Source organism: Pseudophryne corroboree, chromosome 2 (assembly GCF_028390025.1).
Source record: "Pseudophryne corroboree isolate aPseCor3 chromosome 2, aPseCor3.hap2, whole genome shotgun sequence".
NCBI classification, from domain to species: Eukaryota; Metazoa; Chordata; class Amphibia; order Anura; family Myobatrachidae; genus Pseudophryne; species Pseudophryne corroboree.
The window spans coordinates 257,068,248-257,081,762 of NC_086445.1; the positions used below are offsets into that span (position 1 = coordinate 257,068,248).

The window sequence follows — 13,515 nt, forward strand, 5'->3', positions numbered from 1 at the left end:
TCACCATGATATCTCATTATGGTATGCAATTATTCCAAAATATGGAAAAATCCCATATCCAAAATACCTCTGGTCCCAAGCATTTTGGATAAGGGATACTCAACCTGTATATATATATATATATATATATATATATATATATACATAAAATTGTCAGTACATCACACAAGCAGCGGCACTCGGAGGCTTGACCACAGAAGAAACAGTGCGTTTATTGAATCACATCAATCCAACGTTTCAGGATTCCACGGTCCCTTTGTCAAGGTGATATAGTGTACAACAGTGTGTAGGTGACTAATCTTTTATACTGAATAAGACCCGCCAGCGGGAAAAATCAGAAGGGACCGGGGAAGTGAAACACTTCCGGTCCAGATGTTCAGTGCAGCGTCATCACGTAAGGGTGTCGGGTCGCCATAGCAACACACACACACACACACACACACACACACACACACACAATTGCCGAAACTCCACTTGATCTGTATATGTCCGGGTGCACTGCCAAAAGGAGCCTCATGGATCCCTTCACATTGTTGGGGCCTCTCGCACTGTGCGGGGAAGTGAGTTCCATAGAGTCGGAGCCGCATGACTAAAAGCTCGACCCCCAGATGAGTTACGGGAGATTCTAGGTACTGCTAAAAGTCCTTCATCTACAGATTGCAGCAATCGAGTGGGGCAGTATTCTTTGAAACTCAGTAAGCCAATCTTGAAGATGATTTGCCATTTTACAGGCAGCCAGTGAAGGGAGTAGAGGATGGGTGTAATTTGGCTAGAATGGGGCTGGTCAGTTAACAGCCTGGCAGCTGTGTTTTGCACCAGCTGTAAGCGCTGCAATTCTATTGCTGGGTGACCAAGGTAGAGGGCATTACAGTAGTCTAATCAAGATGATACAAATGCATGGATAACTTTTGGCATATCATCTGAGGGAATTAAGTGCTTGATTCTGGTGAAAGAATGAGGATTTGATTATGGCTGATATCTGATGTTTAAGTGTCAAGCCACTATCCAGGACAACGCCAAGATTCCGCACACGATCAGTGGTTTGTAATTCTGAATCCCCGAGTCTAAGTCCAATATGCCATGCTTCGTGGGTGTAAGCTTATCAGTCTCATGCGACTGCTTGCATTGAGTGTCTGTTTTGCCCAAAAGTGTGTCTTAATAGCACATCTCTCAGATGGACATGGCAGCCACGGCGCTGTGGAATGTGAGGACATAGAGGGAGCTGCTGTGGCTGAGCATGTGCAGCAGCTTCTATACTCCTCTTTATGCAAGGATCTCTGCAGATCAGAGCTCCCTTCATTTGCAGCTGTGATCGCGATTCAGGCAGCTGTCCCCATGTCTGAAAAATAAAATTTGCCAATCAGGATGGGGGGTGGGTTCTGGGTCCTTGCGTACCGCGTGTGCGCCATTGCTCTCTCTGTCACCAACTGCCTCTCCCTGTCAGCCATCTATCACCCACGGTATACGGATGGAAGATAGACAGTAAATAGTCAAAAGGTCGACCGTTAAATGGTTGACGTGGACTTAAGTCAACAGGGTCAAAAAGTCAATAAGTTCAAAAGGTCAAAATGCAAATGGTCAACACAGAAAAGATTGACACGTGGTATTTCATGGTTTACATGATATTTAGGGTTAGTGTGAGGGTTAGGCACTTGAGGAGGCTTTAGGGTTAGGCTGGGGGACATTTAGGTTTAGGCACCAGGGGGATGGTTAGGCACAAAAAAAAAAATGTGTTGACTTTTTGACCAGGTCTACCTTTTGACCCTGTCGACCTTTCATCCTATTAACTGTCGACCATCTGGTGTCAACCTATTGACTATCTATATACTGTCAATTTTTTAATCCACACCAGTCACCCACTGCCTCTTCCTGTCACCCACTACCTCTCCCTGTCACCTACTGCCTCTCCCTGTCACTCACTGCTTCTCCCTGTTACCCACTACCTTTCCCTGTCAACATCTGCCGTCACTCTTTGCCTCTCCCCATCACCCACTGCCTCTCTGCAAAATCCTCTACCTATCCCTGCTACCCACTGCGTCTCCCTGTTAATAACGCCGGTATATACCAAAAAATCTGGTTAAAATCGCAAAGGATGTTGCACTTTTCTGGATGCTGGTGTCGGCATTCAGAAGGGGGTCGATATTCTGACAGCCGAGATCCTGACTGCTTCCCATCCTGATAAGAGCTGTCCTTTGCTATAGAAGGACTTCCGGGTTTATGACTTAGGATCCTACAGCTCATGTGCAATATGATAAACGCACCGCAGGGGACACTGGGATCCGATTGTATACATTTCACGAAAAATGCTTCTATTAGGAATCGCCATCTACAGATTCTTGCACCTGGGACCACCATTCACATGTTCCACACTGCTTCTGAGGTAAAATTTGTGTGGGTACAGCAGAGAATGATTTAATGACTACCATAGATGTTATGTGAAAGTGACAACATGGGCGGGATGCACCAATGCTAAAAATCCGAACAAACCCCCCATAACTGCAGTTTTTCCGAGGTTTGGCCACTTACCACATATGCACCAAGCTCCGCAATGTGATACATCCCAGGGCATGGATGAGGTGGAGCGTTTCCCTATAGACGCCTACGGGCTTCTTTTCCTAGCACCCCCCACAATGCGTACATCACTCGACGCATGCACAGAAGGACTCCTGGGTCTTAAACCCAGAAGTCCTACTATTGCAAATGACAACTCTTACAACTCTGACTGTCCATCGTCATTTTTTTCAACAATTTGTCCTTACTAAATTCCGTTATGCTTGCGAAGAGTAGAGGGAAGCATTGCTTTTCGTCATGCATCCCATCTCCTGAAAAATAACAAAACAGGGTAATCCCAGGAGTGGAAAACAGTCTGAGCAGTGAAAGGGTTAAAATTTGAATTTAAAAACGCCATAGTAGCTGCCCTGTATTACCCCTGATTTGTGGAACCACTTGTGGCGTTATTATGACATCTTGACCTAATTACTTCCTACAGTGTGAATGACTGAGAGAACGCGGCGGCTGCGGGCAGCCTGATCACGTCGGGAGCGCCCAGCAGACACTGCCAGTGCTTGAGAGGGCGTGCCAAGGGGTGGGGGCTGCGGACGCGCACTGTCCTTGTCCCTATATCAAGCGGGCGATGGCCGGGGTGAGGCAGATAGCCGGTGCTAGGGGAGAGTCCGAGGGATGGAAGAGAGCTGCGGAGGGTCCCGGCGGACAGAGGCTGCACGTATGGTACTGGGAGGACTGGGCATATAAAGGGCAGGAGAAGGAAGGAGCTGAATCTGACAGGTGCCTGTGCTGCAGAGTGACCGGAGCGGTGACCTGGGTGTATAACGCTGTAACATAGCAGCGACCGGGCACTGACCCCCCTGACAGCGAGCACTGACCCCCCTGATACCGGGCACTGACCGCTATTACACTGCCTGCGCTGCACAGCAATTCCCTGGCTACCCCACTGCCCGTACACATCACAGGACACCTGTGCCAGGGTGACCCGACTCTGCTGACTTCTGCCTATTGAGATATCGACTACAGATCCAGAGTACAATCACTACAACGCGATCCTGCCCAGCACAAGGACGGAATGGTCTACTGAAAACATCTACCTGCTTGGAATCACTTACCTGCTCCACAGACAAGCTTTAACCCGGACTAATGTTACTGATGGCAATACAAGTGGCAGCCATACTTACCATGCCAGGCAATGGCAGCTATACTCACCTGAGCAGGTAGTGCCAGCTATACTTGCAGGGGCAGGTAGAGGCAGACACACTTACCGGGGCAGGTAGAGGCAGGCACACTTACCTGAGCAGGTAAAGGCAGAACACTTACTGGGGCAGAAACAGTTACCGGGTCAGGTAGAGGCAGGCACACTTACCGGGGCAGGTAGATTCAGAAACACTTACCGGGGCAGGTAGAGGCAGGCACACTTAACGGGACAGGTAGATTCAGAAACACCGGGGCAGGTAGAGACAGAAACACTTACCGGGGCAGGTAGAGGCAGGCACACTTAACGGGACAGGTAGAGGCAGGCACACTTAACGGGACAGGTAGATTCAGAAACACCGGGGCAGGTAGAGACAGAAACACTTACCGGGGCAGGTAGATTCAGAAACACTTACCGGGGCAGGTAGAGGCAGGCACACTTAACGGGACAGGTAGATTCAGAAACACCGGGGCAGGTAGAGACAGAAACACTTACCGGGGCAGGTAGAGGCAGGCACACTTAACGGGACAGGTAGAGGCAGGCACACTTAACGGGACAGGTAGATTCAGAAACACCGGGGCAGGTAGAGACAGAAACACTTACCGGGGCAGGTAGAGGCAGGCACACTTAACGGGACAGGTAGAGGCAGGCACACTTAACGGGACAGGTAGATTCAGAAACACCGAGGCAGGTAGAGGCAGAAACACTTACCGGGGCAGGTAGAGGCAGGCACACTTAACGGGACAGGTAGATTCAGAAACACCGGGGCAGGTAGAGGCAGAAACACTTACCGGGGCAGGTAAAGGCATGCACACCTACCTGTATAGGTAGAAGTAGGCACACTTACCCGGTTGGGTGGTTGTCAGTTACACACAATACCAGTGCAGGTGGAGGTAGGTAGAAGCTGGTGCAGATGCCGCAGTGGCCATAACCCGGGCTGAGGATACCACACAGCCATCACCCCGTAAGACCTAGAAGAAAGCCAGTTGGGGTACACTGTCCCCGGGGTGCCCGGCATGCAGTGACCAGAGGGGAGATGCCAGCAGCCCGGATACTGGTGCTGGTAGCCTTCTTCTGGCTCCTCCTGGTGCCGGTTCGGTGCTGCGGTCCTGGCCGGGGGCCGGTGGGCCGGCGCCGCTACATGCGCAAGCTGGTCCCGCTCCGCTACAAGCAGTTTGTGCCCAACGTGCCGGAGAAGACACTGGGAGCCAGCGGCAAGACGGAGGGCAAAATCCGCCGGGACTCGGAGCGGTTCCGGGAGCTGGTCCTTAACTACAACCCGGACATCATCTTCAAGGATGAGGAGAACACCCGGGCGGACCGCGTTATGACCGAGGTGTGTACCCGGGTGGGGTCAGGTGCAAATTCCCTTCCTGTCATTACTTAGTCTCTTGTCGGTACATCCACATTATAGTATACCCCGAGCATCATGCAGGGAATCCCGTGTCTGCGCCACTGGCGCCCTGTTCCATTACACTGACGTCATAATACGCTGATTATTTTACTGTGACACCTCTAGAAATCTTCCAGAGAGAGTATGCGGAGTATGCATAGCCAGTGGCTGCTTCTTGTTAGAAAGATTCCGCCTGTGTACATGTGAACTTGTGCCCTAAAAATGGGCAAATATATGAAGCAAACTTTTTTTATTTCTACATCTGACCAGTGGCCCAGTCTGGCACCTTGTCAGATTTAGGAGGCAATCAATTTGCCTGCTGTCAAGATCCCAGCGGTCAGGATACTGAAGCCAGAATGCTGACAATACGGACAGCCAGAATACCGACTCACAGGGGCTATTCCCAATCGTGGGTGTCCTCGACACCCATAGAGTGGAAATAGATCCTGTGTCGAGCGCAGCGAGCCACCGCAACCGCAAGGGGACTCGGCGTTCGCCCCACTGCCGGCATTCTGGCGGATGGGATGCCGCTGTCGGGATACTGACCGTCAGCATCCCGTCCGCCAGGATTACATATGTATTCCGTCAGATTTGATCATGACCACACATGTACTTCACTAGCATCTAATTACTAGTGGATAATTAAAAAAAAAAATAATGATATATATATATATATATGTGTAAATTTATATATATATATATATATATATATATACCGACCAGTCAGGTGGCACTCCATAAATCTTTAAAATATTTCAAGTGAACTGCCGGTGCCTTCCCAATGGGAGAGAAATCTACCTCCCTCAGATATATCACGTCTGTGCGGGCGGCACTCACGGCGAATAAATCAAAACACAAACTCCAGGAATACTGTCAACGTTTCAATGTAAGTGATGAAAATGTAATCACTTACATTGAAACGTTGACAGTATTCCTGGAGTTTGTGTTTTGATTTATTCGCCGTGAGTGCCGCCCGCACAGACGTGATATATATATATATATATATATATATATATATATATACCGTTTTGTCAAAGCTGTTGGTTATTTCAGCTTGTAGAAGAAAACTATTTGAATAAAGGTCAGAATTTGAAACCACTGCAGCACAAACACCAGGATTGCCAATTTGTGACATCTCTGTAACTGTGTGCGTGAATTGTGACATCCCTGTAACTGTATGCACGATTTGTGACATCCCCGCAAAAACTGAATTTGCAATTTGTGACATCCCTGTAACTGTGTGTGCAGTTTGTGAAATCCCAGTAATTGTCTGCGCAGTTTGTGACATTCCCGTAACTGTGTGTGCAATTTGTGACATCCTTGTAATTGAGTGCGCAATTTGTGACATCTCCGTAACTGTGTGCGCAGTTTGTGACATCCCTGGAGCTTGTGTGTATGCAATTTTCTGTGAAGCCCAAGCAGTGAGAAAATTGATTTATGTAGATTATTTTAACTTGTTTACATGTGTTATTACTTTTTCTAATTGGTTTTTATAAACCACCAATTTTTCCTAAATAAAATAAAAATGTGAAAAAGAATGTGTTGGATTGGGCTGCAAGAGCATGTGAGGTGGGTAAATTCAATTAAAATACAGAGAGCAGGGGCGGAACTTCCAGAGGCAATGGAGACATAGAAACATAGGGGGGGAATTCAAAAGATATTGCCTCCTATCTCCTAAAGCGATGGGAGATCGCTGGGAGAGAAATTTTAATTGATGCCGGTTATTGCGCTTATCGCGCCCATTGGTGTCAGGTCTAGCCATGTAAAGCAGCCGATCATGCCCAAACGGAGCTACAATTGAATAGCTTTGTTGGGTGCCATCTGCCAGCTAAAATAGAAATGTATTCTCTCCCCCCCCCCCCCCCCCCCATAGAATTTTACAGCAGATAAGAACCACTTGGCCCTTTTTTTTTAATGCTTTAGGTAATCTCAACCCCATTTGATCCTTAGGGGTCTATGTACTAAGCCTTGGAGAGAGATAAAGAGCATGGAGATAAAATACCAACCAACCAGCTCCTGTCATTTTTCAAACAGAGGGCGGGATGTACTAAAGGGAAAATGCGGTAAAACCCCTGCTTTCGGGGGTTTTACCGCATTTTCATACGTACTAAGGCCCCACCGCTGGGATTACGCCTCCGGGGGTATCACCATCTTCTGATGGCGATACCCCATAGAAGCCTATGGGCTTCTTACCGCCGCTGCATCCCGCCGCCGACCTGCGCCGCTCACGACGATCTCTCTACCCCCGGCCCCCCTCCTCCTTCTCCCCCGCAGCACAGCCTTGTCTCCTTTCAGCTGCAGGGGGGAGAAGGAGGATCACGGGGACTCCCTGCACGTCACCTCCCGGGGCTGGGAGGTGACGGAAGCCGCCACAAACCTTGTCCTGTGGAACATCACTGATCGCAGGACACCCCTGGCATCGCTCTGTGATACTAATCGCATATGTTAGTAGTACATACGCGATTAGTATCATTGCGATGACCCGCGATCAGTGACAGTACATCCCGCCCATAGCCTGTAACATGGCAGTTAGGTGCTGATTGGCTGATATCTCCGTCCACTTTATCTCTCTCCAAAGCTTAGTACATAGTTAATTGTAAGGATATACGTACTGCATGCCTATTCCAAGCATGTTTAAACTGTTCTACTGACTTCCTCTACCACCTCTGCCAGGAGTCTATTCCACTTATCCCCTACCTTTTTGTAAAGTATGCTCACGTTTCCTCTGAACCTTCCTCCTTCCTCCCACCAGTTTCAGTGCATGTTCTCATGTTCTAATACTTCTTTTCCTTTGAAGAATGTTTCCCTCCTGTACTTTGTTAAAACCCTTGGTATATTTGAAAGTTTTTATCATGTCTCCCCTTTCCCTTGGGTGTGGTTCATTAGGTCGACATGAGTTAGGTCGACATACATCGGGTCAACCATGTTTGGTCGACATGCATTATGTCGACATGATCACTAGGTCGATATGGTCCTTAGGTCGACATGGTAAAAGGTCGACATGAGGTGTGGTTTTTTTACTTTTTTTGGTGTCGTTTTCTTCGTACAGAGACTGGGAATCCCAATTAGTGCACCGTGTCCCCTCGCGTGGCTCGCTCGGATAAGGTGCCTCGCTCCACTACCACTGTGCTCGGCACAGGTTACCGTTCCCAATTGTAGTCCACGTGGATCATTAAGTATGAAAAAGGTAAAAAAATTGAACAAATTGTGAAAAACTCATGTTGACCTAGTACATGTCGGCCTAATAACCATGTCGACCTAGTGATCATGCCGACCTAATGCATGTCGACCAAATGTGGTCGACCCAATGTATGTCTACCTAACTCATGTCGACCTAATGACCGCCATCCCTTTCCCTTCTCTGCTCCAAACTATACATGTTAAGATCTTTTAGTCTTTCCTGGTAAGTTCTGTGATGCAGGCCCATTTACTATTTAGTTGCATCCGGGCTCCATGCCCTGAAGGGGCACCTGCATGTACAGCAGCACCTCTGTGGCCCACAGTAGGATCCAAGTGTGACTGCTGCTCTTCCAACGTAGCTCCGCTGCTGCTGCAGAGTTAATCGGCTCTGTCCCAGGAGTCCTACTAACACCTGCAATAGGTGATAGGACGGCTCCAGCCTGGTACCGCTCAGCCTGCGCTGCAGAAAGTGACTGTGCACCTGCCGCTGCTGCTGCACTATGAGATGGGAGCCACCAGTGAATGCTGCCTCTACATGCTGCAGAAGGCTGAATCTCGTGAGTTTGACCCTACGCCCATTGTTACACAGTGTGGCTGTAGTTAAAATGCCGTTCAGGATACAGACGCCGAAATCCCGACAGCCGTCAGCCGGAATCCTGGCGCAACAGGGCTATTCCCACTCGTGGGTATCGATATAGTCGCAATAGAACCTGTGGCGAGCGCAGCAAGCCACTAACCCCGCAATGGGACTCTCTCTTTTTTTTTGTTCTTTTTTTAAAAATAATTTTATTGACAGGTTCAAAGGTACAAAGTAACAACATCATGCAATTTGGGCCACATACTTTCATAATGCCGTAAAAAGTGAGAGAGAGAATGGAGGACAAAAGAGGAAAGAAAAAGGGGTGTGGTATGGAAGGTAGATAGTAACTAGGTCGACCACTATTGGTCGACAGTAACTAGGTCGACAGAGTCTTTAGGTCGACATGGTCTAGATCAACAGGTCAAAAGGTCGACATGAGTTTTGAAAAAAAAAATTGTGTTTTTTTTTTTTTTTAAGAGTGACCGGGAACCCCAGTTAGTGCACCGTGTCCCCTCACTTGGCAAGCAAATTTAGGCAAGGTGCCTTGCTCCGCTAACGCTGCGCTCGGCACAGGTTACCGTTCCCAATTGTAGTCCATGTGGATCGTTAAGTATCTCAGGCAGGGAAGATTGACCACCTAATTCCCTCTTTTGTAAAGAGATATGCGGGGCCGTTTACCTGCCCATATGAATTTCGTCAGTGCTTTGTTCAGAGCAACCATGGCACGCTTTGGAGGGACCACTGGTAACATTTGTAAAACATATAGAAATCGTGGAAAACATATCATTTTATATAAATGACACCTTCCAGTATATGTTAAAGGGAGATGAGCCCACCGCGCCATATCAGAATAGGCTTTACAGAACAAAGGCCATAAAGTTGTGAAGGACGGGAAGGGACCTTAACACCCAAATATATAATACTATCCTGGGGTGCCCAACAAAATGGAAAAGACGAGCCACACCCCGTTTTCGCATAGGGGAAAAAGGCCAGGGCCTCAGTTTTGGAGTAGTTCATTTTAAATCCTGCTATTTGTTCAAAAGATTCCAGTAGAGAGATCAGTACAGGTTGAGTCTCCCTTATCCAAAATGCTTGGGACCAGAAGTATTTTGGATATCGGATTTTTCCGTATTTTGGAATAATTGCATACCATAATGAGATATCATGGTGATGGGGCCTAAGTCTAAGCACAGAATGCATTTATGTTACATATACACCTTATACACACAGCCTGAAGGTCATTTTACCCAATATTTTTAATAACTTTGTGCATTAAACAAAGTGTGTCTACATTCACACAATTCATTTATGTTTCATATACACCTTATACACACAGCCTGAAGGTCATTTAATACAATATTTTTAATAACTTTGTGCATTAAACAAAGTGTGTGTACATTCACACAATTCATTTATGTTTCATATACACATTATACACACAGCCTGAAGGTCATTTAATACAATATTTGTAATAACTTTGCGTATTAAACAAAGTGTGTGTACATTGAGCCATCAGAAAACAAAGGTTTCACTATCTCACTCTCACTCAAAAAATTCTGTATTTCGGAATATTCCGTATTTCGGAATATTTGGATATGGGATACTCAAGCTGTATAGGCATTGCAGACTTCGGGTTGGCAAAATAGAGTAAAAGGTCATCCGCGAAAGCTGAGAACTTAATCTCAGTATGTGCCACCTGAATACCTCTCCATCTAGATTCTTTGAGAAAATGATGTAAAAGAGGGTCCACAGCTAAATCAAATAAAAAGGGGGAGAGGGGGCATCCCTATTTAGTTCCTCTAAATAAATAAAAGGGGATAGTATTTAAAGCATTAATAGTCAAAAAGGCCTTAGGTTGGTAATAGCATTAAAAACATGTATAAACTCTGGTCCAAAACCCTGAAAATGAAAGATTCGAGTGAGGCATACCCAGGAAACCCTATTGAATGCTTTACCAGTGTCGCAATTAAGGACTATATTATTTAATTCACGTTTTTGGTGCGTCCATAACATGGCAGCTAATAAAGTTCTTACGTTATGCACTGAATGGTGTTTTTTTTAATAAAACCGGTCTGTGCTGGGTGTAAAAGTTTAGGCAATAAAAACTGAAGGCGGGAGACTAATAATTTTTTGAATATTTTGAAGTCTTGGTTCCAAAGAGAGATCGGTCTATAAGATGCAACCAACTCATGGTCCTTATTTGGTTTAGGGAGTGCAATCATGTGGGCTATATTATATTCAGGAGGGTCCGCATGACCCCGGAGGTTAGAGTTACATAGTTTGGTAAGATAGGGGAGAATCTGTGGGGAAAGAAGTTTGTAGTAGGCTGCAGAGAGCCCATCAGGGCCAGGTGTTTTAGCTGTGGGTAAAGATTTTATGACTAACTCAAGTTCCTCATCAGTAATGGGGGAAAGTAAGCAATCGCTGTCATCAGTAGTGAGTTTAGGGAGTCCTGCCTGTTCTAGAAAATCTAAACCCGCCATCTGGGAATCGGGGAGCCTGATATAAGGTCTCATAAAAGGAGAGGAATTCTCTACTAATGCCATCTGGGTGGGTAATTACCGAGCCCTGGGCGTTTCTAATTGCAATAATTGGTTTATTGATTTGAGTGGTTCTCAGCCAGTTCGTTAGCAATTTTCCAGGCCTATTACCCTGTCTAAAGTATCTGTTTTTATGAAAGTTCAGGTTCATATTAGCCTGTTCAGTACATAGATTGTCATAAATGGATTTGGCGTCTCTCGCAATGGGACTCTTCGCGCTGGCTCCGATGCCGGCATTCTGGCGGGTGGGATGCAGCTGTTGGGATATTGACAGTCGGCATCCCGTCCGCTGGTAAAACATATGTAATCCGTAGCTGGAGCCCTGCCAATTCACTGAAGGGTCAGCTAGATCTGGTAGTTTATAAACAGGCCTTAGAAGTATATTTCTCCCCAAAAATGTATATGTATATACATATAGTCATTTTGGACTTGAGGAGTCTGCACACGCCACAATGCATCTGGTTTTTCCTCAGTTTCTTTCTAGGTCACTAATCTATCCAGTATTGAAAATGGGGTGGTCTTCAGTTTGCCTGCTCTCGGGATCCCGGCGCACAGTATACTGGCGCCGGAATCCTGACAGCCGGCATACCAACACTTTTTCTCTGTCTTGGGGGTCCACGACCCCCCTGGAGGGAGAATAAATAGCGTGGCGTGCGTACCGCGCCACCATGCCCGCAGCGTGGCGAGCGCATCGAGCCCGCAAGGGGCTCATTTGCGCTTGCCACGCTGTCGGTATGCCGGCGGTCGGGATCCTGGCGCTGGTTGCCGGGAGCCCGGCCGCCCGCACACCGTACTACACCCGTGAAAATGCCATCCAAATTCATCCAGTAGTTTTTGTGTGATGCCGGATCGAACAGACATATACAAATTACAACTTTATTATAGATAGACACACACACATTCACACACACACACACACACACACACACCATATTTTGAAGAGAAACTTGTCTCCGGGAAACTGGGATGAATTTATGCCCCTGCTCCAGGGGAGCATCAATTCTATATACAGTATGATGCTGCGCCACTTGCTTTCTATTCTAATTACATTTGTGTCCCATGCTTTACCATTAGCATTGTATGTAGATGATAGGGAGGAGATGGGAACAGTTAGGAATACCTAACCCTGTGCCTCTGGAGGAGCAATTATAAAGTAAATATACTGTTTGCTTTACAAGTGTCATTTTACAAAGGATAAGACCTTCATGACTTCTTTACATGTGTGTTTGCAACTTTGCACCTATTTATATAGATACAACATACATGTGATCATGCCTGCATAGAGCTTGTTCACGTTCCATTTCCGCAATCAGTGTGTGTGATGATTGTTTTGAAGGCAGGACTCTAGCCACTAATAAATATACAGTATTTTGTTTAACATTTTAACGTAATAGAAATTAGTTGAAATTTCTGGAAAAGTATTGTTACTTTTAGATAATTTTCTGTAGCTAAGGCCGTTCCGTTCCCAGCTAAATCAGGAGCGTCTTCATATATTTGCACACTAAGATTTCCGGATTACTTAAATATCTGCTAATTAAATCTACTTTTGAGGACTTAAACCCATAGGGTGGTATCCTATTAGCAGCGGTACTTTCCCGCTCCTAATAGGATCGTCAGGAGCTATCCTATTAGCCCCGATGCCGGCATCGTTTTCTTCCAATGCCAGCACATATCGGGGAGCACCCGGAGCATAATTCGCGATAACGGGTTGCCGGAGCCGCGAAAATATGGATCCCATGTGTTATTGCACGATTGCGGGGCCAATTTTGCCCAATAAAAATGAATGGCCTCTAATTGGATACCGCGATAATGACCATTGGTCATTAAGCGCGTTATCTGGCTGTTTTTACCTGCTGAAAGTGCTTTGGGGCTGATAGGATACCGTCCTTAGTGATACAAATACTTACACCTGGTATAGTAGGACCTTCTACATGCTGGATGGTATAGGAGGCCCTTTTGTCTGTCCATTACCTGTATACAAAGCAGGACTCGCCCACAGGGGCACAGGGGAAACATTTTCGCCCCCCCAAAAAAAATCGACAATGCAATTCAGTACTTTTCGTCAAAAAAACGGACTTTCCAAATTCGACTTTTTGAAATTCGACATTTGACAAATTCG

General features: G+C 46.5%; 1 protein-coding gene across 2 annotated transcripts in view; it reads left to right on the forward strand.

Annotated features, from left to right (window-relative positions):
• Positions 1-3,134: 3,134 nt before the first annotated feature.
• Positions 3,135-13,515, forward strand: part of DHH (desert hedgehog signaling molecule) — a 128,230-nt gene continuing 117,849 nt past the window's right edge. For both annotated transcript variants that reach the window (XM_063952692.1, XM_063952693.1), the window contains exon 1: positions 3,135-5,039. In XM_063952692.1, the coding sequence (XP_063808762.1) occupies positions 4,740-5,039 (300 nt within the window). In that variant the 5' untranslated portion in view covers positions 3,135-4,739. The remainder of the gene's footprint in view (positions 5,040-13,515) is intronic.